The sequence below is a fragment of the Oncorhynchus mykiss genome, chromosome 10 (assembly GCF_013265735.2).
Source record: "Oncorhynchus mykiss isolate Arlee chromosome 10, USDA_OmykA_1.1, whole genome shotgun sequence".
In the NCBI taxonomy this organism is placed as follows: Eukaryota; Metazoa; Chordata; class Actinopteri; order Salmoniformes; family Salmonidae; genus Oncorhynchus; species Oncorhynchus mykiss.
The window spans coordinates 70,291,517-70,316,309 of NC_048574.1; the positions used below are offsets into that span (position 1 = coordinate 70,291,517).

Below are 24,793 nucleotides of genomic sequence, written 5' to 3' on the forward strand. Positions count from 1 at the left end.
TGAATGAGATTTTAATTTTTTGCATGAATTGTCTGCCATTCATTCACTGACAATTAGATCCGACAAATGAGCCCACTTGTCACTATCAGATCTCAATAACAACGCATCACACCTACAAAACTGCACATTACTGCTGTCTGCGCAGCAAACTATAACTGTTCAGTCAGTTTTCAGAGGATGCTTTTTGTTACTATTCAGTACTGTATCCAAATCAGAGGTTGTTATAGTGCGTTTACTGTACAATCAAACTCCAACCGATATGTTTCAGGTGGTTTGTGTATATATACAAACAAAAGTATGTGGACACATCTTCAAATTAGTGGATTCGGCTATTTCAGCCATCCGTTGGTGACAGGTGTATAAAATCGAGCACACCGCCATGCAAGCTCCATTCACAAACATTGACAGTAGAATGGCCTTACTGAAGAGCTCAGTGACTTTCAACGTGGCACCTTTCCAACAAGTTTGTAAAATGTCTGCCCTGGTCAACTAAGTGCCGTTATTGTGAAGTGGAAATGTCTAGGAGCAACAACTGCTCAGCTGTGAAGTAGTAGGCCACACAAGCTCACACAACGGGACGCCGAGAGTTGAAGCATGTAGCGCGTACAAATCGTCTGTCCTCAGTAGCAACAAACTACAGAGTTCCAAAATGCCTCTGGAAGCAAGATCAGCACAATAACTGTTCGCCAGGAGCTTCATGAAATTGGTTTCCATGGCTGAGCAGCTGCACACAAGTTTAAGATTAATGTTCAATGCCAAGTGTCAACTGGAGTGTTGTAAAGGTTGCAGTTAAACCATCTGGCAGTCTGACGGGCTAATTTGGGTTTGGCGGATACAAGGAAAATTAACCTGAAGTTGTGGTAGAATAATGGTTCGGGCCTGTTTTTCATGGTTCGGGCTAGGCTCCTTAGCTCCAGTGAAGGGAAATCTTTACGCTACAGCATACAATGACATGCTAGACGATTCTGTGCGTCCAACTTTGTGGCAACAATTTGGGGAAGGCCCCCCAGCCGACCTCTTGGGGGAGGAGAAGATGGTACTAATTGAGTTACAAAATAAACTGGATAATATATATAGATTAAAAGCAGAAGGAGCCTTTATTAGATCTAGGAAAAAATGGATTGAGGAGGGAGAACAGAATTCATCCTATTTCTTTAGACTTGAGAAATTTCACTCTAAAAATAACACTATCCATAAGTTAAACATTGATGGTGTTATTACAGATGACCAAAAATTAATCGCTAAATACTGCAGCAATTTTTACAGAAAATTGTATAGCTCTACGTACTGTCAGGAATCCACAGATATGTTTTTTAACTCGCTGAATAATGTTCACTCTATCAGTGATATAGAATCTAAACAGTGTGATGAACCCATCAAAGTTGAAGAGATTATAGAGTCTATCAAACATCTAAAGAACAATAAATCACCAGGTGTTGATGGAATTACATCAGAATTTTACAAATTATTTTCTGAACAAGTAGCTCCCTTCCTATTTGAAGTCTTTTTAGAGAGTATAAAAAACAATGTTCTCCCTCCTACAATGAGTCAGGGGTTAATAACACTGATACCTAAACCCAAAAAAGAAGTGCTGCTCATCGATAACTGGCGTCCAATTTGTCTTCTTAATAATGACTATAAGATATTAGCCTTACTACTTGCAAAAATAATTAAAGAAGTCCTGGATGCAATCATTGATGAAACACAGTCTGGCTTCATGAGGAACAGACATATTTCTAACAATGTCAGACTAGTATTAGACGTACTTGACTACTCAGACCTAATAACCGAGGATGGCTTCATATTATTTTTAGATTTTTATAAAGCATTTGACACAGTAGAGCATCAGTTCCTCTTCCACTCCCTTGAGAGACTTGGCTTGGGGTATTTTTTCTGTAAGGCTATTAAGACTCTATGCAAATGATAACAGCTCTATCAAATTGAAATATGGCACCTCACCTAGATTTGAGTTAAAGAGAGGAATTAGGCAAGGTTGTCCTATCTCTCCGTACCTGTTTTTATTAATCACCCAACTTCTTGCAAATTCTTTAAATAATAGTCCTGTACAAGGTATTTCCATAGCTGGTAAAGAAATTATTATAAGCCAGCTGGCTGACGATACTACACTTTTTCAGAAAGACGCTAACCAAATTCCCATATCGATCAATGTGATACAATCCTTTTCCAAAGCGTCTGGTCTATATCTTAACATTAAGAAATGTGAACTCATGGCTGTCAAAGATTGTGTGACACATTCATATTATGGTATTCCAGTAAAAGAAGAACTTACATATTTAGGCATAACCATTACAAAGGATCAGAAGTCTAGAGGCTTACTAAATTTTAACCCTCTTATTTAAAAAAACCCAGAAGAAACTAAATCAATGGCTACAGAGGGACTTATCTTTAAAAGGTAGAGTCCTAATAACCAAGGCTGAAGGTATCTCTAGACTAACATATGGTGCTCTGTCTTTATATCTTGACAGTAAAATAAGCAAGGAGATAGGCCAGATGCTTTTCAACTTTCTTTGGAGAAACCGTACCCATTACATTAGGAAAACTGTTGTAATGAACACTTATGAGAATGGTGGACTGAATTTTCTGGACTTTACTACTTTAAATAATACTTTTAATGATCAATTGGATAAAACAATTCCTAAGAAGACCCACTTCTATCTGGAATTTTATTCCTCATCATGTCTTCTCTACTTTTGGTGGCCTTAACTTCATGTTGTTTTGCAATTATAACATTGACAAAGTTCCAGTGAAACTTTCTGCTTTTCATCGGCAGGTTTTCTTGTCATGGTCCTTAATATATAAACACAATTTTTCTCCACACAGATATTATATATGGAATAATCGGGATATATTGTATAAAAATACCTCTCTGTTTTTAGAATATTGGTTCCGAAATAATATCCTATTGGTGAGCCAACTGGTAAATGCAGAGGGTCTTTTACTCAGTTATAAAGAATTCTTATCACTTTACAAGGTCCCTGTAACACCTAAAGATTTTGCAATTGTTTTAGATGCCATTCCCTCAGGTGTTGCTATGTTATTCAGGAACATGTCAAGACCTGACCCTCAGAGCCTACAGTACCTTCTGTTGACCCTGTTGACTCATCAGTAGGAAAGATTTGTTTCTCTTTTGGTCCATTCAACAACAGAGCGATACGATCCTTGTTTCAGCAGGATATTGTATCTATACCGTATGTCATGCCTTATTGGAATGGATTTATTGATAATATCTGTTGGAAAAAAGTTTGGATGTTGCCACACACATACCTACTTGTTAACAAAATTAAGGAAGTTTCCTTTAAAATTATTCATAAATATTATCCTGCCAACCACTATATGAAGAAGTTTAAGGAAAACATAAACTCAAATGGCTCCTTTTGTAATGACCACCCAGAAACAGTTGTGCATCTTTTCTGGCATTGTATGCATGTAAGAAAACTGTGGCAAGACATCAGTAGGTTTATAATTGAACACATTTATGAAGATTTTACACTATTGTGGAGAGATGTACTGTTTGGATTCTTTACATACAATAGAAATAAGCGGAATCATTTTTACGTAATTAATTTCATTATTCTTTTGGCCAAATTTCATATACACAAATGTAAATTTACAAACAGAAAACCACATTTTCGTACCCTACAAAAATAAATGGAACTGTATTTTAAGACGGTTAAATGCTCTACTAACAAAAAAAGCGGTTAGAATTGTAAGTATATGCATGTCCCTTAAGGTCCTTATGTAATTGTAATGTGATATTGTACCCCCTAGCTCGATTGTCTATTGTTTGTAATCTATGTATGCTTGTGTTCCCTCATGTGCTTTATGTATTGATTTGTTATTAATAAAAAATTTTTTTTTTTAAATACAAAAATAAATAAAAAAATAAATAAAAATGCCTTCTCAAAGGCAAAAAAAAAAAGGTTAAAAAGGTTAAAAAAAAAAGGTTACAAATAAATAAATAAATATGTGCGTCCAACTTTGTGGCAACAATTTGGGGAAGGCCCTTTCCTGTTTCAGCATGACAGTGCCACTGTGCTCAAAGCGAGGTCCATAACGAAATGGGTGTGGAAGAACTGGACTGGCCTGCACTGACCTCAATCCCACCGAACACCTATGGGATGAATTGGAACGCGGACTGCGAGCCAGGCCTAATTGCCCAAAATCAGTGCCCGAACTCACTAATGCTCTTGGCTGAATGGAAACAAGTCCCCGCAGCAATGCTCCAACATCTAATAGAAAGCCTTCCCAGAAGAGTAGAGGCTGTTATAGCAGCAACGGGACCAACGCCATATTAATGTCCATGATTTTGGAATGAGAGGTTTGAGGAGCAGGTGTCCACATTGTCATGTAGTGTATATTTCAGTGGGTTGGAAGTCATGCTCTAATATTGAGAAATGCAGAACAACCCCACTATATGAGATCAGAATAATTGCAGCGTCTGAGGATCACTGACGAAAGTGCTGCTCCGAACGTTCAGATGTGTTTTCGGTGAGCCGAATCATTTGGCTCCGTCACGTAAAAGAGCCGGCTCATTTGGCCCCCAAAACGGCTCTGTTAATTAAAAATGCTTGAAGGGAAGTTAAACTTTTTTTGTATTTTATTTTACTTCAGATTCATCTTCAGCACCACCCCAACATCAACATATGTGAAAATGGCAGCAGGTGTCTATGTTTAATAGATAGAGAAAGGAAGGTAAGTGTTTCCAGTGACATCATTGATGTGCGTCATGATTTTAACCAATTATTAGTGCCTACTAATTGTCTAATTGGTGAACGTCATGAGAAGATGTGTTTCCAATCCTTTTGACTGCAAAACATATAAACACTCTGTTTTCACATATGTTAGTGTGGTGCTGGAGATGATGAATATGAAGTTGAACATTTTAGAAATGTAAAACTAGAACCAGTGAAAAAATAACACATTTCCGATTTAAAGCCCAAAAGGTAGGCTCCCATTATGTCAAATCAGGAAATGCACCTCCAAATAAATGTTTACCTGGCTGGATTATTAGATGGCGCTGAATTGTTTTTGTTGCATGGACCAGATTTCACTGATTCGGTTCCCGACGTTCACCAAAAAGATCCGTTCGTTCGCGAACTACCCATCACTACTGTCAGCTGAGAGCCGGGGGGGAGGAAGAAAGATGGAAGGGAACAGAGACGAAGCAGAAAAATGTATAAATATAGCCACTAAAGCTCTTGAAGCAGGAGACAAAGACAAGGCGGTGAAATTCTTAAACAAAGCAGAGAAGCTCTATCCAACCTACAAAGCGAAAGGTAAATATCTACGTTACCATATTTCAGTTCATTAGCCCGTTACACATTAAACAACACCGATTTAAAATAAGATTTGGCAACTTGCCTTGGAATATTGTCACTTGCAATGCACGGATAATACGTAAACGAATACATGATGAAATGGTTAATTAACGTCATTAACGCTTTAACTGCTCAGGGCAAAGGAAGAAGTGACGTTTCTTTAAATTGCTAACTAACGTTAGCATGCTATCAGTGTGTACTATGTCGCTAACGTTAACTACTTGACGTTAGCCATTTCTTAGCCTATTTTGTTGATTTGATAAGGTCGACATCATCCACGGTTAAATGTCTCACTTGACAAGCTATGTTTCATTTTATAGTTATGTTTTAGCTCAGTGACGAATGTGGACTGGCTATGCTAACTAGCCAATTGGCAAAGCTATTGCTAACTATCATTTACAAACTTTAGCTAGCCTATATGAGCTAGCTAAATGTTGGATTGCCAACAAATTCAGTTTTTCATTATGTGGTCAGTGGAGCGAAGTTCCCAATCTGGGATGTTATCTCCCCACATGTATGGTCTTTCGCAATAACAAGGTCAACTGACTAAGCAAGTAATGCCTATGCACCAGTAAGTTAGCCAGCTAGGGGTTGTTTCCAGTGTCCTCATGACAGAAATGTAATTTTAAAATGGGTATCAATGTAGGCCTGATACTAGCTTAGTAAGGGACTTGGCTAACTAGCCGGACACATGCCAAGCCTGGCTGTGGTTGTATTGATACATGATGATGATCCAGCAGCTACCTCGGGCCATAAGCAATTTATCTGCTTATTGCTCTCAGCTGCCGTGATGTTTTGTAATTCATTGCTTTGTCTGTTGAAAAGTGCTTGTCTGTAATCAAACACTTATGTTTTGTGAGTGAATCGTGTTCTTGCAAGAGGCTGCTTGCATTATGGTCAATTGTGCAGCCTGCCACCTACCAATCATATTTAAAAGCTTCTGAAATTGTCAATACTAGTATGTCAGGCAGGATACATATTTACCTTGTTATGAAGGTAAATTGCAATTTCCACAGCAGCCATATATAATAGAACACATATTAGCTGAACGGTTGGCTATGTGACAGTTGACAGCAATTATTCCTCATGTTGGCTTAACTCTCACATCATGCAGTTATACATGACCGTTTATGTTCACAAGGAACATTTAGTTGTAGTGAATACTCAAGGTTTGGTTAAATAGTGTTTGTTGTGAATACTCGAGGTTTGGTTAAATAGTGTTTATAATGGTCACCAAGGAGATGGCTATAGCAGCCTATTCACCTCACTCAAATCAATGTTTATTTGGTAATGTTCATGGGATACAGCAGGTGCAAACAGTACAGTGAAATGCTTACTTGCGAGCTCTTCCTCACCAATGCCTTATTCAATATAAAAAATGGAAGGAAGTAGAAAAGTGGCTGTCTCAACTTCTGCTGAGAATCTTTTTTTGGAAATGGAGGTAATGTGGCTCTTGCAGGATGAGGCAAGGGGGTTTGTAGGGATTCCACTGTCAGAGCAGATGAGGTAACGTGGCTCGTGCAGGACGAGAAGGTGTTTTGTAGGGATTCCATTGAGCGCAGAGGAGGTAACGTGGCTCGTGCAGGATGAGGTTAGCGAGATGAACAGGCTTGTCCACCTCAATCCCTTAATTGAATGATTGACCCAGAGCTGAGGGAACAATGGTAGTGCATTAGCCAGGGCTAAGCTGGGGCCATGGTAAGGAATGATAGGGCAGTTGGCCAGGGAAAACCAAATCATCCTATTCACCTTTTAATTTTTATTTATTTCATTAACTCACAACAAGAAAGAATAGTGAATTCAAGGAGGATTCTGAGGATTCAGGAAGATTGCATCTTGATTGAAGAAAAACAGCCACCATCTTAAGTTCAGTGTCATGCAATAATACATTTACTACTACAACCATTAAGATGAGTATCTTTCCCGACATGCCAGTATTGTCACTCTGGCGTGTCTATCCAACATAGTGTTCAGTTACCTGTGTAAACTTTCACATGAATTGCAGAGCTGTATTGCACAGTCTGGGTGCTGCCAGAGAGAACAGCGATGCACTAGGCAGTATACTCAGGCTGTTGCTTAGGCTGCTGCTGCAGTGGTCATGGGTAGACTGACACAGAGAGCTGCTTTGTGTCACTGGAAAAGCTTAGCACATTCTCATTGAGCAACCAGAGCTGGATATATTCGCCTGCGGCTCTCATGGAAGCATGACCAGATCTCCACTACAGCTCGTCTATGGAAGCCAACTGGATGCTGGGAACAATGTAACCTTAGTTTCTGTGTGAACCGCTGATGTTCCCTTGCATGGTGGTCTGACTTTCAAGAGCCTAGTGTTTTGCCCAGTGAGATTGAGTGGCAGTTTTCCAGAACCAGATTAAGACTAGTCCTTGACTAAAAAAACACTTTCGATTGAAAATGAGAGCGCTTTTTAGTCGAGGACCCGTCTTAATCTGGTTCTGTGAAATTTGCCTTTGAAGTGCTTAGCTTTGTTTCTTTCCGAATGTGCCACGTCATGCTTTGTTCTGTCTTCTCTTTCTCTTCATCTCTCTTTTCCCTCCTAGCCTTGTTGGACACCTTGACGAGGAACGGCAGCTCTGCAGGGAATGGCACGCACTGCAGACAGCGTACTACAGACAGCTCCTCGGAGAGCACCAAGGCCCGGGCTGGTGGGCAGGACCAGGAGGCCGGAGGGGGCGAGCCCAGCACCAAGGGCTTCACCAAGGACCAGGTGGAAGGAGTGCAGAGGTGAGCAGGAGGCTTTTGACTTATTTTCCACTTGATTGCTCACTCAGCCAATCCCAAACAGATTACATATCTGTTTGTAAAATCTCTGTTCCGCCCTCCCTGATGGCCGTATGGTACGATCCTCTGTCCCACTTCTCATGTGTGCAGCAGGCAGGCCTGTGTGTGTAGTTGTTGCTTCACTCTGGTGCATTCTCATGTGGCGATTAGGGCGGGAGGGCCACTTTCAGCCTGGTTGGGGTTGTTGACCCTGAGTTTTTGTAATCAATGTGAATTTAGGAGACTGACACTTTTGGGTGTTCTTTTTTCATTGGCTACCTGTTAAGATGAGGAAATGGTGGATTGTAAATTCCCTTACTCACCTGAATTTCCTGTTGCATGTGTGTGTATTATGATCTATTTTACATTTTTTAATAACCTGATGGTGGTTCTTGCCACAACAGGAAATTGATAAGGATTTGTCACATGTCACGTGAGCATGCTCTCACACTAATCAGATGTATTTTAGATGAAACTGGAAGTATATCCTTCACACCTAAAATAATGAACCCATGTACTCCGTGTCATTCTGTCTCAATCGAGGGACCATTAGTCAGTGCTTTATGCTTGACATTCTGACAGTAACCGGTCCTTCGAACCGGATGATGACTGAACCAAAGACTGGTGAAATGGAGGCGGAGAGGGAATAATTGTCTCCACTGGAAGGAAGAAGAGGGGAGGAGAGAGCAGCTGAGGGAAAGGTCTTGGAACAAAGGAAATATCCAGGCGCTAAGCCTAAAGCAACAAAGGCTTCATCCTCAACCACCAGCAGCACCAGCAGAACCAGGCCAGCACCTGGTTATCTTAAGGATTATGTGGTCGAGTTTCCGACAAAGGGCAAGCCCACCAGAGCTCAAAGTGGTGATGGATCAACTGTACGTTTCAGCCCTCAACCATCCACTTTGAGCCAAGTACTGGAAACTGCTTTGGAGTGGTGACTCCCACAGCACAGGTCGACCAGCTTCCTGAGGCAGGCTCCACTCACCCCTTAACTAATGGGAAATCGTGAAGCACTCTAGACGGAGTGGGAGTTTGACCAGTGGATACCCCTTTGGAAGTGGCCGTGGCAGCCGCCATTCACTAGCCCTCAGCGATTCACAGACCGCTGTCCTACAAGACAGGATGAAACTATTAGCTTTGGAGGAAATTGAGCGTCAGTTTGAGGAGGAACGACAGGCTGATGAACAATGTCACCAATTGGATGTGCAGGCCCGTAGAGCTCTACAGGAACGGGAATTCATTGCCAAGGACCTGGCACAACAGCGACGGCACCGTCAAGCCAGAAGGGAATTGGAGGAGGCACGGATGGTCTCATCCTTCCTGGAGAGGAACAAACAGGGAGTTGACCTGACCACCCCTCCACAACATTATGAAACTTCTAGTAGCCTCAGCCTATGGAATTCCCACACCCAAACTGCCATACTTTGAGAGCGGAAAGGAGAGTGAATTTGTCCTTTTGGAAATGGCATTGGAGAGCCTACTGGGTATTCACAGTCAACTGTCAGAACGCTACAAATACCAAGTACTAATGGATCATTTACGGTTTCCCAGTGCATACAGGCTGGCCCAATCCTTTATGCACTCCGCAACACCATACACTGCAGCTCTCCAGGCTTAGTGGAATTTCTGGCTTCTCAGTTTCTTGTTCTCTTGGCCATCAGCGCTTTTAACCTAAATAATAAACCATCTTTTGTCAGTGTGTCTGCACTAGGGACTCGGGATGTGGTTGCATTATTGATGTCATGTTAATCAGGTCTTTTGATTTGAACATATAGATAGGTAGCCTACAAAACAAACTATTTAATTTAGGGATCAAGCCTTAGCAGTCATTCTGATCTTGTTCCCAATGATCAGTGCTTTATGCTACTGTCCAGCGGTTCTGAATTTGCCATTCACCTGACTGTTTTTTTTCTTCTATTCAATAGTCTTTTGATTTGAACATTTCAAGTTCTTGTGTGTACTACACCATTTGATTTAATTTATATATGCTACAGCACTTTGATTTCACTAATATATATTTTGAAATTGAACTAAATGATTGGTTTCTGTCTTCAGTCCTTTTTAAATGAGAGATGGCGATAACATAACGATATGTCAAACTCATTCCATGGAGGGCCGAGTGACTGGGTTTTCTCTTCTCCCTTGTACTTGATTAATTGTCACTGATTAGTAAGGAACTCCCCTCACCTGGTTGTCCAGGTCTTAATTCACCAGAAGAAGAAAAAACAGCAGACACTAGGCTATAAATGGAATGAGTTATACACCACTGGGCTGTATGGTCTACTGCAGTATAGGTTGAATGTGATAGGCCTACTGAGGCTGGTTATAGAGAGACTATAACTCCATTCCTGATTAGAGAAATGAATCAAATTGGCTATTATCAGGTTGGTTAATGCGATTCTTTTCTGTTGAATTTGGGGGGAAAAATCGACCCGCATGCAGCCCCACCCACTCGGCCAATCAGTAGCCACTACTGTGTTGTATCACACTGCACACTTTTTACTGAACGGTACGTGCTAAATAGTATGTTAGCTAGTATGGGTCTTTGGCCACTGATTGTTGTTGGACCCTGAATCATACCAACTGTGGGGGGAGGGGTGTTCTAGAATGATCTCCCTTGAGAGTTCTTGTTAAACACCTCTCTTTCTGTGTCACTGTTTCATCATTGCTGTCCCCATAGGCCAGGGTAGGTGGCTGGGACTGGGAGCTCTGAGCGACTGATGTCCCTGGTGAACAGAAGTGTTGCTAATAATGGGCCGAGTGTAGCCTAGGCCTCCACCTTCCCCTAGCGAGGTCGTCTGACGGTAGTTAGATGGTTCTATTGGGCTCCATGTTTTGTTTTCTCTAGCATCTTTATGGTTTGTTAATTAACCCTGCAGTTGACCTACAGGATCACTCATAATCCCCCAGTCCAGTGTGGTGTACTCAGAGGGGTTAAACTTCTCTACTGTACTATGAGCCAGCCAATAACACACTTTTTATGTAGAGAAGGCTGCTGTTGAAACACTTACTCAGCTCAACATTTTGGAGTTGGGTTTGAAGTTGAAGCCTGTGGAATATTTGCAGTGTTTGCTGAGCTAATGACAGCAGACGGGTTGTCTGTGTATTTGTATGCAAGTCTCATGGCAGAGCTGTTTGGGTGGCTTGTTGTGGTCGGCTTTGTGCCATTGGTGGTGTGTGTGTGGGCCGTTAATCAACTGCTCAATGAGGACACTGCAGTGTTCTACACACCATACTACCCCTATGGGAACCTCAGACTCGGCAAGGTGCCCATAAGGCCAGTGAGAGGGGAAGGGAGAGGGACTAAGAGAGTGAGACAAAAGAGAGCTGTGACACATCTCGTTATGGCAACACTCACATAGTGCTTGGTAGGCCTGACCAACATCTAGTCCCATCGTAAAGAGCGTAAGACGGTATGTTTTACTAAAGATGCTGTGTTTGTTTAGACTAACCTGTATGTTTTGTTAAAACAGGCCTACATGCAGTGTAGGGTTTAACCTCCAATTGAAAGGTACACAGTGACATCAGCATATATTTGATTATTCTAATTGAATGTTAATGTAACAGTCTGGCAAGTATCTCAGGTGGTTCTCCTTGGAGACTGGAGGCAATCTCTCTTCTGCAGGTCATGCAATCGACTGTGTATTGCATTTGAACTCTCCTGCTCTGTTCTGCCACCAATGTTGATTTGCCCTCTTGTGGTTTCAAATGGTACTCCAGGAGCACCGTTTTCTAAACCCAGAGGCGCAACATTGCGAAATTTCCAGGAACACTTGCGAAACAGACCAGAAGTGAAAATTCTTCACTTGGATGTTGATTTTCTCTAAATGTAAAGGCACAACCTAGATACTTTCCAAATACTAGTTCTTGAAGCAAGAAATATCCATTAGGTTTTTTTTTTTTTTGTATTGCTTTTGGGCCAAATGCGATCTGCGCTACAGCCCTCGTGATTAATCAGATCCACTGCATTGTAATAAACTAGGTCTATATCTGTTTCCTGGACATGTGTAACATAGCCCTGATGAATCACTCACTGTCATCTCTCTTCTTAAAGGATAAAGCGGTGTAAGGACTACTATGAAGTCCTGGGCACCAGCAAGGAGGCCAATGAGGAGGAGCTGAAGAAAGCCTACAGGAAACTAGCACTCAAGTTCCACCCAGACAAAAACCAAGCCCCCGGAGCTACAGAGGCCTTCAAAAGTAAGAAGTTTCACATGCATTGTTTTTGTGTTCGGTGCCAATCACAGGGCGCGATACAGCCAGCAGACGGACCAAAGACGGGAGAGAGCAGAGGAGAGGGGAGAGGTATGCATGCCTGGCATCTACAGGGGCGGCAGGGTAGCCTAGTGGTTAGAGTGTTGGACTAGTAACCGAAAGGTTGCAAGTTCAAATCCCCGAGCTGACAAGGTACAAATCTGTCGTTAAGAATTTGTTCTTAACTGACTTGCCTAGTTAAATAAAGGTTAAATAAATAAAAATGTGGCTGTAATGTAGGCTACAGGTCTTCACGGATCCACCTGTACCTGATTTTGGGACCCGGGCGAGTCACAGGTCTGGGTCGGATCTGATATGATTGACACATGTCTCGGGTATGTGTAAATTTAACCGACTTGTCCGGAAGGTACAAATCCAAACGTAACTGCTGCAGTAGAGGGAGAGAAATTGTATCATTTATGCTGCTGCTCTTGTTTTCACGAGTGGCGGGTGTAGGTTGTTGGCCAATCATTAGTCATCAAAGTGGCAATGCCATTGAGCCTTACTCCGTGTGTGGCAAAAGTTAGGAGAGATCTAATCAATGGAAGATGGAATTAAAATGATGGAGTTAAAGGAGAAGAATAGTCTACAAGAACCAATAGGTAGGCAGGCTGCTACTTATCTGAATAGAATTGTTTGTAACTGTAGGATCAGGAAGCGTTTGCACTGCAGCCTCAGCCTACCTTAACTGCATCAAACCGGGAAGAGCTAGTTAAGACGGGCACTACGTAATCATATTGATGATAAGTAATCATGCTATTAGTCTACTATAGTGCCAGTCAGCTTGGTTGGTTGCTGTCTCTCCCTCCCGCCTGCTAGAATGGTCTCTCACACTCAGCTCTGGTTAATAAAGTAGCTTTCAAAAATGACTTCTTCTGCTTCCCTCACTGATCGGACCGGGTCTGGAACAAGTGAGCCCCTACAGCATTGTTAGCAGCCTAACTTTGACCTGCCATTAATTTAATTGGAATAGATTGAGGACTGGCAGAGTATCTACGTCTGGCCCCCCCGACGTGAAGTTTGCAGATCATTGTTAAATGGGGCATCGGATCCAAGCCCAATGTCTACTTTTTCGCTGACTTAATGTGACACTTATTGACCACGAGTGTGTTGTGGTTCTAACAGAGATCGGCAACGCGTACGCCGTGCTTAGCAACCCAGACAAGAGAAAGCAGTATGACCTCACGGGGGCGGAGGAGCCGACCAGTCCTGGCCACGCCCACAGCCAAGGGTTTGACTTCCACCGGGGCTTCGAGGCCGACATCACTCCCGAGGACCTCTTCAACATGTTCTTCGGAGGAGGATTCCCCTCTTGTAAGAGACACTCATACATTTTGAAGTTAATTTCATCAAGTGGTTGCAGAGTTTGTCTCAATGTTTAATAAACAAGTCTTAATTCATTACATCAATTAAATACAATTGTCTTGCTCAAACATGAATGTTTATTAAATGAGTATTGTATTGCAAGTCTTTGCCGAGTCACTAACAGGGTACCTCCTCTCCGCAGCGGCTGCCCACACGTTCACCAACGGCAGGGCGCGATACAGCCAGCAGACGGACCAAAGACGGGAGAGAGCAGAGGAGAGGGGAGAGGTATGTAATGTCTGGCATCTACACTGCCAGATGTATACTGTGACTGTCAATATAATACCTAGTGAGTCTGGGGTAACTTCAGGTCAGACTTCCATAGCAGACCCCCCTCTACAAGCTATGGGAGTCTCGGCAGCATATTGCAGGCTCTGTTTTAGTGAAGGACACAACCGTTCCAGCCTTGACTGGGATGAGCTCTAGTTAATTTCCGTGTGCTACATAGTAAAGCAGGGAAACATGCAAAGTCACGAACAGGACAGTACACGTCTTAAAATATTAAATAGTAATATGCCATTTAGCTGATTCTTATCCCAAGCGGCTTAGTCATGCGTGCATACATTTTACGTTATGGGTGATCCTGGGAATCAAACCCACTATCCTGCCGTCACAAGTGCCATTCTCTACCAACTGAGCTGCAGGACAAAATAGTGTCTGCTTAGTGATTTCTGTAATCTGTTTTCCAGGGAGGGTTCTCCATGTTTATCCAGCTGATACCCATCGTTGTACTGATCCTGGTGTCCATCTTGAGCCAACTGATGGTGTCTACCCCTCCCTACAGCCTCTACTCCAGACCGTACGTGTACACACACACACACACACTCACGCTGGGGTCGTGCTCAGTGTGGATCACAGTACTTAAAAGGTTGTGTTCATATTGGACACATGTATTTAAGTGGTACCACTCCGTTTCCAAACGTTTTCTCCCACCTGAACACGGCCCAGGCCTTTTATTCTGTACCCCTGCTCCACATGCTCGGTGCTGAAAAATACTGTCAAATGGTGACATGGTTGGTGTAAGTAACGGACACACCTTCCAGTAAAGTACTGATGCATTTATTGTGTGCGTTTGATCATTCCCATTGCCTCATCTCTTCACCTGGTATAAAAAGCTATACATCTCGCTGTTCTCAGAACAGCCGTCTGTAACCTGATGCCTGTCCTCTGTCCTCTCCAGGTCCACGGGGCAGACGGTGAAACGGCAGACGGAGAACCTGCATGTGGATTACTACGTCAACAGAGACTTCAAGACAGAGTACAAGGGCTCCAATCTGCAGAAGATTGAGAAGAACGTGGAGGAGGACTACGTGTCTAATGTCAGAAACAACTGCTGGAAGGAGAGGCAGACGAGTAGGTGTCCATCATGCCTCTATTAGTTGGGCGGTATCCAGATGTTCATACCGTTTCTGTACCATACCAGGTACTACCATAAGTATTAAAACAATTTAGGCAACAGGGATCTTGATCCAGGAGGAGATTAAATGTCTCTGCTGTAATCTAGCCACGTACCTAGCAAGTTAGAAGACCAAATGCCTAGCTGAAGCTCTGACCTGGATATAATTGATTTGACACAGATTTCTTATAGTTATAAGCAGTGGCGTAGCACGCAGCCCCTGCAGGGTATAATTACAGTGAGGACTTCAATCAAATTAGCCCCATGTAAAGCAATACAAGTTACTCGTACAAAACACGCATTCATTTCCTTCTATTTTGTGACGAAAGCATTCCCTCGACGTAGCTTAGTGTGACATGGTTGATATTGACATCTCCCCCTTCTCTCTCAGAAACAGACTTGCTGTATGCTGCTAAGGTCTACAGGGACGACCGCCTGCGTAAGAAGGCTGAGCTGATGACCATGGATAACTGCAAGGAGCTGGACAGACTAAATGACCTGTTCAGGGGGGGCTGAGCCCGCCTGATGCCGCAGGCTCCCACAGGACGCTTTTAGAAGAGATATATGAATAGGTATATGTATGTAAATGTTTTTTTTAAGGAAAAACCATGGAGATTGAAAGGAGGAAAATAAAAATAATTAGCCTTACCGTTGACGTTATAAGTTGTCCCCATCCCTCCCCCAGTACCCATCTTTCCATCCTCCTCACCACCCCCTCCTTCCTGGGAACTGCCTTGCTGCATCTCAATGAACCAACTGAAGAATAGACCAACCTCCCAAAACACTTGAGAACCACAACTTCTTTCTCTTCTATCTTTGCTTGTCTTTTTGTGTTTTCTGGAAATAAGAACCCACTCTGGAAATGAACACTGACTGGAAAAGCAGAAGGCATTGTGCTGGTGCCTCGAGTATTGAAGCGCCAAGCATTCTGCTGTAACAAGCAAATCACAATCTTCTTCTCTCTAGATAACTACTTCACCTGCTTGACTTAAACAAGATTTTTAGGCTCATCTGGAGATGCTGCCCTCCTTCCAATCCATACATTAGCAGTGCTAGTATTGTGAGGAACCCAGAGAATGCTTCCTAGCTACCACAGTGGAACCCACAGTGGAACCTTGTGTGGAGTTACATGGACCTTGAAGTTCATTCCGCAGATGAAGAAATGACCACTGTCTCACTTGAACTTTTTTTGGCCTGGGAAAAAATGTGAAGTTGGAACCATAATCTTCATCAATTGTATATTTTTCATTTTGAATGTTTGAAAATTTATGGAGTTATTTAAGTAGAAAAACAAGGTTTTTCTTCATTGCTCGATTAATCATTTGAATAAACAATAAATTATTACCAGAAGCAGTTTTGATTTGTTTCGAGCACAAGAGAATGTGCAATTGTGTGTATGAAGCAGATGGAAGGGCAGGTTAAACACCCTTTTAAAATGTGTTCATAGTACTCAGACTGTAGGCCTATTCTCTCCACATAATATTCTCCCTGGTATACAGATCCGTTACTCTAGTAGTTTGTATACAGTCTCACTTTCGTTTTGCAGGAAGCCTTGTTCTCAACCTAATATGGCCTCACCATATTCATGAGGCTTGTAAAAGATGTGTTGATGTGGATTTGTATGGCTACATGCTCCAGCTTGGTACCCAAACAGGTTGGTAGTGTGATTCTTAAAACTGAAATGCAACTGAACAAGTCTACTAGAAAGGAGACTTTGCTGTTTTTCCTGGAAGTCATGAGAATTGTGGTGGTGTTTCTGAAAAATACATCGGTTATAGGCCTACAGTGATTATCACTTGTATTGATTAATATCAGTGGTGGGAAAAGTACTCTATTGTCATACTTGAGTAAAAGGAAAGATACTTTTGTAATTTTCTATTAAGGTAAGTCACCCAGTAAAATACTAAGTATTTGGTGTTAAATGGTTTTAAATGTATCAAAACTAAATGGAACTGCTAAAATGTACTTAGGTAGTAATAGTATAAACCACTTCAAATGCTGTGTATTAAGCAAACCAGACAGACTTTTCTTGCCTTTTTTAAATTGACATAACTGGGCACACAGACCATTTTCAAAGGAAGCATTTGTGTTTAGTGAGTCTGCCAGAACAGAAGCAGTAGGGATGTTCTCTTGATTTGTGTGAATTAGACCAGTTTCCTGTCAAAATGTAAGTACTTTTGGGTGTCACGGAAAATGTATGGAGTAAAAAGTACATTATTTTCTTTAGAAAAGTAAAGTAAATGTTGGCAAAAATATTAATGGTAAAGTACAGATACCCCCCCCCACAAAAAAAAAAACACTATTTAAATAAAAATACTGAAGTACTACACTGATTAATATTGCCTTAAAACAGAAAGCAAGACAATGTCTCAGTAAAAATCATCAAATCGGTCATGAATATACGTTTGTTCGTGGCATGCATGAACTTCGAACATCTGTGGGCGTTGAGTGACCACGTGTACTGTAAGTGCCATGTATATTGGCACTGATAGGCTTATTGCTGTCACGTGACTAATCCCACATCCGGAAAGAGAATTGCATGACAGGCGATTTGTTGACATCGAATAGGACCAATAGTGTAACATTTGGGAAAGTGTGAAATTATTTGTTTTACCGACGTTTGGTGCAGTCATTTAACTTTGGATTCACATGCCGACCAATTGCAACTATTTTCTAGCACCGGTGCTGTCATCATGCATCATAACAGTTGTATCCCGGTTTTTCTCGTTGGCTTACTATCTTTCTATGGATTTCTGAGCTGTGTGTCATGTAGTAAGGAACCTGAAACACCGGACTGGCGGATGACTTTAAAAACCATTCGCAATGGGATCCATAACATTGACAAATACCTCAACGTTGCTCTGGACTTATTTGGAGGACAAGATGGACTGTGTCACTATGAATGCAGCGATGGTAAGGTCTCTCAGGCCACACACACAGTCAGTACTTGTTGGTAATGGAAATAAAAACATGGCCATAACTACTTTGCTTATTATGCAGACAGGCCATTTATTAAAAAGCTCAGTTGAAAGTGATTATGTTTCACAAACAAAGCAGATAAGCACCACTGTAGCTATCTTGAGTTGTAAACCATTAAACTGGTACAGTGCCACCCCCAACACACACTGTAGTTTCTCTGAACAGGTCGTCTCTCTCAACAAGATTAAAGAAGAACACTGAACACCTCTCTACCTTTGCTCTTTCCTTGCAGGTTACAAACCAGAACCCCGGCCTGGTTACAAACCAAACCCACCCAATGGATGTGGGTCACCCCTGTTCGGATTCCAGGTGAGCTAGTGTCATGTATGACTTTGATCTATAGCAGTGGTCTTCCCTATTAGTCCTGTGGGGGGGTGCAGTGTGTGCAGACCAGTCCAGCACTAACCCACCTGGTTTAGCAACTCATGTTTTTTTATGATTAGCAGAGACCTGTGTTTCAGACAGTGACGCCTGCACACACTATAGTGTATTGCTATAGCTGCGGCTCTTCAGGACCATAAATTAAGACCCCCCCCCCCCCCCCCCCCCACACACACACACAAAATGTATTTTATTTTATTGTCACACATATGTGCAGTGGAATGTGTTGTTTTACAGGGTCAGCCATAGTAGGGCGGCTCCCTTGTACGGCGACCATTGTTTATAGGAATGTTATTACACCTGTCATATTATATATTGCATTGATCTAATGGTCATCTATTTTGTCTACTCTACAGTTTGACATCGGCATCCCGTCCTTGACCAAGTGCTGTAACCAGCACGACCGTTGCTATGACACCTGTAACCGTGATAAACACGACTGTGACGATGAGTTCCAGGAATGCCTGGAGACCATCTGTAGGAGATTACAGAAGATGTTGGGACTGGCCCAGAGTGTCCAAGGTAAGATGGCACATGGGTTGTGTTTATTAGGGCATGCAACAGAAACCGTTTTACAACGGAACACGACAATGTGTTTCTTATTGTAGTTTCTGCCTGTTTCAGTCTGTTTTCTTCCATCCTGTTTCTTTCTGTTTTCTCCCATGTGTTGCCTATTGAACACCATGCTGATTCATGTATTGATATGCTCCCAGTGTTGAACACAGAGCAGGACTTGACTCAAGCATTCCTCACAGTTAATTCAATAATGTGTCCACCATCTTGTAGCCTGGTTAAATCATACTGAATGCTGCGCTCACCATTGTCAATTGTTTCACTTCACTGGTGAGTTCAGCATTCAGTCAGGTTTAACCAGTCTAACAATCTTGCTGGTGCGGAAGATCATACAACTCCCCCTGATGGCATTTCTGGTGAGGTCTATAACTTAGGGTGAGGTCTATATCCATATTAGGGCATGCAACAGAAAACGGGTGGTTCAAGTCCTGAATGCTGATTGGCTGAAAGCCGTGGTATATCCTACAAACCAGAACCCCATACAATGGGTATGAAAAAAACGTGTATTTTTACTGCACCTATTAAGTTGGTAACCAGTTTATAATAGAAATAAGTCACCTTGTTTTTTTGTTGGTGTATGGCCAATATACCACGGCTGTGTTGTGTCGTGCATAAGAACAGCCCTTAGCCATGGAGTATTGGCCATATACCACACCCCCTCGGGCCATATTGCTTAATTATAGTACTGCAATGTTGGGGGAGCTAGCACAAGCATTTCACTGCACCTTTTATACCTACTGTAAACTGTGCACGTGACAAATAACATTTGATATTGATTCATTTTTCTGTGTGTTTCATATGTCTGTATATAATGATCAAGTCGTGTTTCCATGTCTCTCTCTATACAGCGTGTGAGAATACTGTGACCCTGCTGTTTGAGGCTGTCATGCACATGGGGTGTAAACCTTACATGGACAGCCAGAGGGACTCCTGCATATGCAAATTTGAAGTCAAGAGGGATCTATGAGTTGCCACCCAGAGGGGATTCTGGAATAGTCAAGCCACCAGAGAAACATTGAAGTCAATACTGTATCTTGGGATAGAGCTGTGGAAGTTTCCATTGATAACAATGTGCTAAGCCTTGTGAAGGGGCCTGGATGTGCTCTCAATGAATGAACGTTGGGTGATCTGAGTTTTTAAATTGCTATTTGATAATTTTGTAGAATTGTTCTCCTATGCAAAGGTTGTTTAGTGGTTGTTGTCATGTATGTAATTTGTTTGTTCTGCCACACATTTATATGAAGTATAAATTAAGAGAGAATATAAATGTTTATAAAAGGTAAGAAGACATTGAATACAAATGTATGCACATAATGATACAGTGATGAGGGTAATGGCTACATTATACTGCCCAGTAAGTGTATTGTTTTGGTTACACTTCTGTAACCGATGTGAAATGGCTAGCTAGTTAGCGGTGGTGCGCGCTAATAGCGTTTCAATCGGTGACGTCACTCGCAAGGGCCGAGGATTTTGTGGAGCGATGTTTAACGATGCTTCGTGGGTGTCAATGTGTGCAGAGGGTCCCTGGTTCGAGCCCGGCGAGGATACGGACTAAAGTTATACTGTTACACTTCTCCGCCCATGCATTGGCTATGTAGACTGCTTTATTTCGCATGTGTGGCTACTGAATATGAGCAGCGAGAGCGGACACTTGTACATTCTCTTGAACTACGTTTTGCATATAGGATATAGCCTACATTTTAGGAGGATAATTTGCAGGCAGAGACAAATAAATGGGTAATTAATATTTATTGCAAATGAAAGGTTCGCTCACCATAGCCTATCCGCGCGTTACGCCTTTTCAATAATTTGTATTATTGCACCTTGACTAACGTTGGTTGAGCGGCCTCCACTTCTTTCCATTATCATTTATTTACAGACACTAGTAAACTGTAGTCTAATCATATTTAATGTAATTTTCTTGAAAAGACGACTACCACTTGATTCTCCTCCCACGCATAGGCAGCCTACTCTATTTCATTGAGACCAGACTATAATCTCTCGGGGACTAATTTATGTGGACAGATGAAACGGCGAGAATCTGTCAATGCACATGTAGGATTTTGTGGTTGATGAGCAACATTGAGGGGTTCAATTAATATGCCCGGGCGCCCGACAATGCGTGTTTTTTTACCGGGTGAAAGTTGATTGCGTTTGTTTTGGAACCGGCCTGCCTCCGGGGTGTGAGACAGGTGCCCGGTTCCAAGCCCACGGAGAAATCCGCTCAAAACGTAATTAGCACGTGGAGTAAAGAGTACGGTTCTGTGTTTTCACATGTAAAAGTGATTGCTTTTGACAAAAAAAGCATCTGCTTTCCCAATGAAAACTAGTTTGAAAATGCAAACATATTTTGAATGGAAAAGAGATGTAGGCCTATGTATGTTTCTGGATGACGGACCTTGTTGACAGAGCGGCACAGACTACTGTTTGACTTGAAAAGGGCACTCCTCCTCCCTTAGTGCTTTTGCCAATTCACGTCAAAGGACATACCGATGCCCCGCGGTTCACCATTTTATTTAACTGTTTTTTAACCAGGAAAAAAACATTGAGACCCAGAGTCGCTTTTTCAAGGGATACATGGCCGAAAATGCCGCAACAATCAATACATTACAGAAATAAAACATACAACAATATGATCCAGCCCCAAAAAAGCATTTACACTACTCTGTAACAGTCTCCCATGAACATTTCAATTCATTCAGTGGCACTAACATATCTAGATGAAGTATGGATTGTACACTACACCATACCTCCGGTGCACAAGACAAGAAGGCAGTCTTGCTTAATAGTGCAAATGTCCTGAGGACTTTATGTAGGTAGCCTAGTGGTTAGAGGTGTGTGCCAGTAACAGAAAGGTTGCTAGATTGAATCCTCAAACTGACAATGTAAAAATCTGTCGTTCTGGCCCTGAACAAGGCAATTAACTCACTGTTCCTAGGCCATCATTGTAAATAAGAATTTGTTCTTAACTGACTTGCCTAGTTAAATAAATGTTGTTGTTTTTTAAGTAGCAACTGCCCATCAGACCGGGTATGGTAACTGCTGGTGGTGAAGGAGACCAGACTACATAGATGAAGAGGGAGTTTACACAAAAGGGTTTTGTAGATGAACACTTACATATAATCAATCCTCCCAGTAGTTTCTGGATTTGTTTTTTGTTGTTTATTTGGACGAATCAGGATTGGGCAAATGCATGCATAAAGTGCTAATCAGCAGTTACATCATTTTTTATACTTATAAATTAATGATATGCACACATTGATTCTTGAAGAATAGGCTATAATTTATAAATGCATCATGAGCTTAGTTCAACTGGCATACAACATCAAAACCCCAATTATGAACTTGTTTTACTGCAATGTTTGTAAACAAAGAAAATGTCAAACAAATAGCCCACTGCAGCCTCAAAACATGGTTTAAACTATCATGTTGATATAATGGCTGTTCAGTCCTTGCATCCATAGCTCTGTCTATGATTTTGAGAGAGGTTACATTCCTCAAGCCCCATCCCTCAGCGTTTTACTGACAACCGCTTTATTATTGTTTCGACTGCTGCTTTAACTGGTGCTGTCACGACTTCCGCCAAAGTCGGCCCCTCTCATTGTTCCGGCGGCGTTCGGCGGTCGACGTCACCGACTGTCTAGTCATGGCCGATCCACTTTCATTTTCCATTGGTTTTGTCTTCCGTCACACCTGGTTCCAATTCCATCAATTACATGTTGTATATTTAACCCTCTGTTACCCCCGCATGTCCTTGTCCGTAATTGTTTGTTGTCAGTGCTGGTGTGCATTCGGTTATGTACCCATTTATCTTATTGTTCTGTATCCGGTGGGTTTTGATGATTAAACTGAGCCGTTGGAAGCACAGTTTTGCTCTCCTGCGTCTGACTTCTCTGCTGCCAGTACGCACCCCTGACAGGTGCAGTGGTTTTCAAGCCCCTGTGTGGATGATAAACGGTTTCCACTAGATTCAACAGCCACAAAATTGAAATAGTTTGTAATCTTTTAAAAAATAAGCTTTTTGGTCATGATAAACACTGGCTAAGTTAACAGAGGGAGGGTTTTGGCCAAGACCCATAATGAAAAAGACATTAGATACAATTTACATAAAGTTAAAAACATTAATATGTGTGTGTGCGAATCTATCAGTTACACACGTCAGTACATAGACACAACGAAATTAGCGGAAGGAGGGTTTTGGCCGAGCTTCCATTTGCGAGATTCATTCAATGAATCAGGGACAATATGGATAAGGTAACTTCAGAATGCTATCTAATTAGACATCTATATACACTGAGTGTAAAAAAAAAACATTTTTGCCCTCAGAATAACCTCAATTCGCACAGGAAGTTAATTGCAGTGCCTTTGGGAAGGCTATAGTTAACTAGCGAGAACTACTACAAGTTATGTTTTGAATTGGAATAGTTATTATTTTATATCCGCTGCTGAAATGTCGCGCTCTCTCTTCTTGGGCAACGGCCCACTGGCACATAAGCAGTACACATAGACATGCACTGAAGGGTCATTCCTATGATGGCTGATAAGTGAGTAACAATATTTAAGTGTGCCTTCATGAACTATGTTAACAAACATTTCCATTACTTTTTATGACCTTACAACCCCTGATTTGGCCATTTGGAACAACGCATCATGCCATTCACACTGATGCATTTTCAATCCACACATTCTCGAACACTACTAGCCTACTGTCAAGCATAGAATCACAGACTAGTGGCAAATAAACTTGAACATAGCAGAATCGATAAATGCCGAACCCGCTTTCATTCCGCTTTGATCAAACTTTTTTGGGGCTCACTGTGTGAATCTGGGCCGGTGATATTCTACTTGTTTTATATAGGAGCTGGTACGCAATTCAACTCCAAAATGTTGTTTCTGGTACCGCGTACCAGACAACTCGACCACAACTAAGCGCTGATACTAGACTCACTTGATTTCGCATGCCCAACTAGGCGAGGTTGGCTACAATATGTAACTTTTTGGGCGACCACATCAAATCCACATAGAAATGTGAGTTATATATCTGTCATTCTCGTTGAAGGCAAATCTAAGAAGCGGTAGCCTATATTCTATGTGCACTATTTCTATGCTTCTTGTTCTTAAATGTAGTTTTAGCGTCTTTTACTATCGGTTTGGTACACCAACTTCGAACAGCTGAAAATGCATTGTTTTTGGCTGTTGAAAATATATATCACAGCGGTTTACATGTTAGGATAATTTAACTTTTGGGATTCACATGTCGACCAATTGCAAACTATTTTCTAGCACTTGCATCAGGTGGACGGTCAGTCATCGTGCACGTTCATAGTTGCATTTCGTTTTTTCTCGTGGGCTTACTGTGTTCCTGTGGATTTCTGAGCTGTGTATTTTCATACAGTAAGGAACTTGAACCTGAAACACGGGACCGAAGAATGACTTTAAAAGCCATTCGCAATGGAATCCATAACATTGACAAGTACCTCAATAAGATCTATACCATTAAAAAAGATCTCAACGTGGTTCTGGACTTACTTGGAGGACATGATGGAATGTGTCACTACGAATGCATTGATGGTAAAGTCCCTCCCTCAGGCTGCACACACACACACACACACACACACACACACACACACACACACACACACACACACCAATACTTGTTTGTAGTGGGAAAAAACATGGTAATAACTACTTTGCTTATGCTATGTGGATAATCCATTTACTCAAAAGC

The 24,793-nt window shown here is 41.8% G+C and overlaps 2 protein-coding genes across 3 annotated transcripts; both read left to right on the forward strand.

Annotated features, from left to right (window-relative positions):
* The first annotated feature begins 4,837 nt into the window (after positions 1-4,837).
* Positions 4,838-16,482, forward strand: LOC110497333 (dnaJ homolog subfamily B member 14). 2 transcript variants are annotated; one of them, XM_036933777.1, is made up of 9 exons: positions 4,838-4,964; positions 5,066-5,297; positions 7,898-8,081; positions 12,172-12,317; positions 13,497-13,685; positions 13,879-13,964; positions 14,426-14,535; positions 14,917-15,089; positions 15,524-16,482. In XM_036933777.1, exons 2-9 carry the CDS (start codon positions 5,165-5,167, stop codon positions 15,646-15,648), a joined length of 1,146 nt encoding a protein of 381 aa, XP_036789672.1. In that variant the 5' UTR covers positions 4,838-4,964; positions 5,066-5,164; the 3' UTR covers positions 15,649-16,482. The 2 variants fall into 2 exon arrangements, with proteins under 2 accessions (XP_036789672.1, XP_036789671.1); XM_036933776.1 differs by having other exon boundaries at positions 4,862-5,297.
* Positions 16,483-17,659: 1,177 nt separating this feature from the next.
* pla2g12a (Group XIIA secretory phospholipase A2) lies at positions 17,660-20,358 on the forward strand. Its single transcript, NM_001165095.1, is given in 4 exon segments — positions 17,660-18,045; positions 18,344-18,420; positions 18,849-19,014; positions 19,914-20,358. Coding segments are annotated over 4 exon segments (582 nt in total). The 5' UTR covers positions 17,660-17,825; the 3' UTR covers positions 20,033-20,358.
* The last annotated feature ends 4,435 nt before the right edge of the window (positions 20,359-24,793 follow it).

Excerpts from the sequence above, each read along its gene's own strand:
- LOC110497333 (XM_036933776.1), top strand. The coding sequence starts at position 5,033 with ATGGCGCTGAATTGTTTTTGTTGCATGGACCAGATTTCACTGATTCGG. Across the intron at positions 5,298-7,897 it reads TCCAACCTACAAAGCGAAAG|CCTTGTTGGACACCTTGACG; the intron begins GTAAATATCTAC and ends TTTCCCTCCTAG. Across the intron at positions 15,090-15,523 it reads CTGGAAGGAGAGGCAGACGA|AAACAGACTTGCTGTATGCT; the intron begins GTAGGTGTCCAT and ends CTTCTCTCTCAG.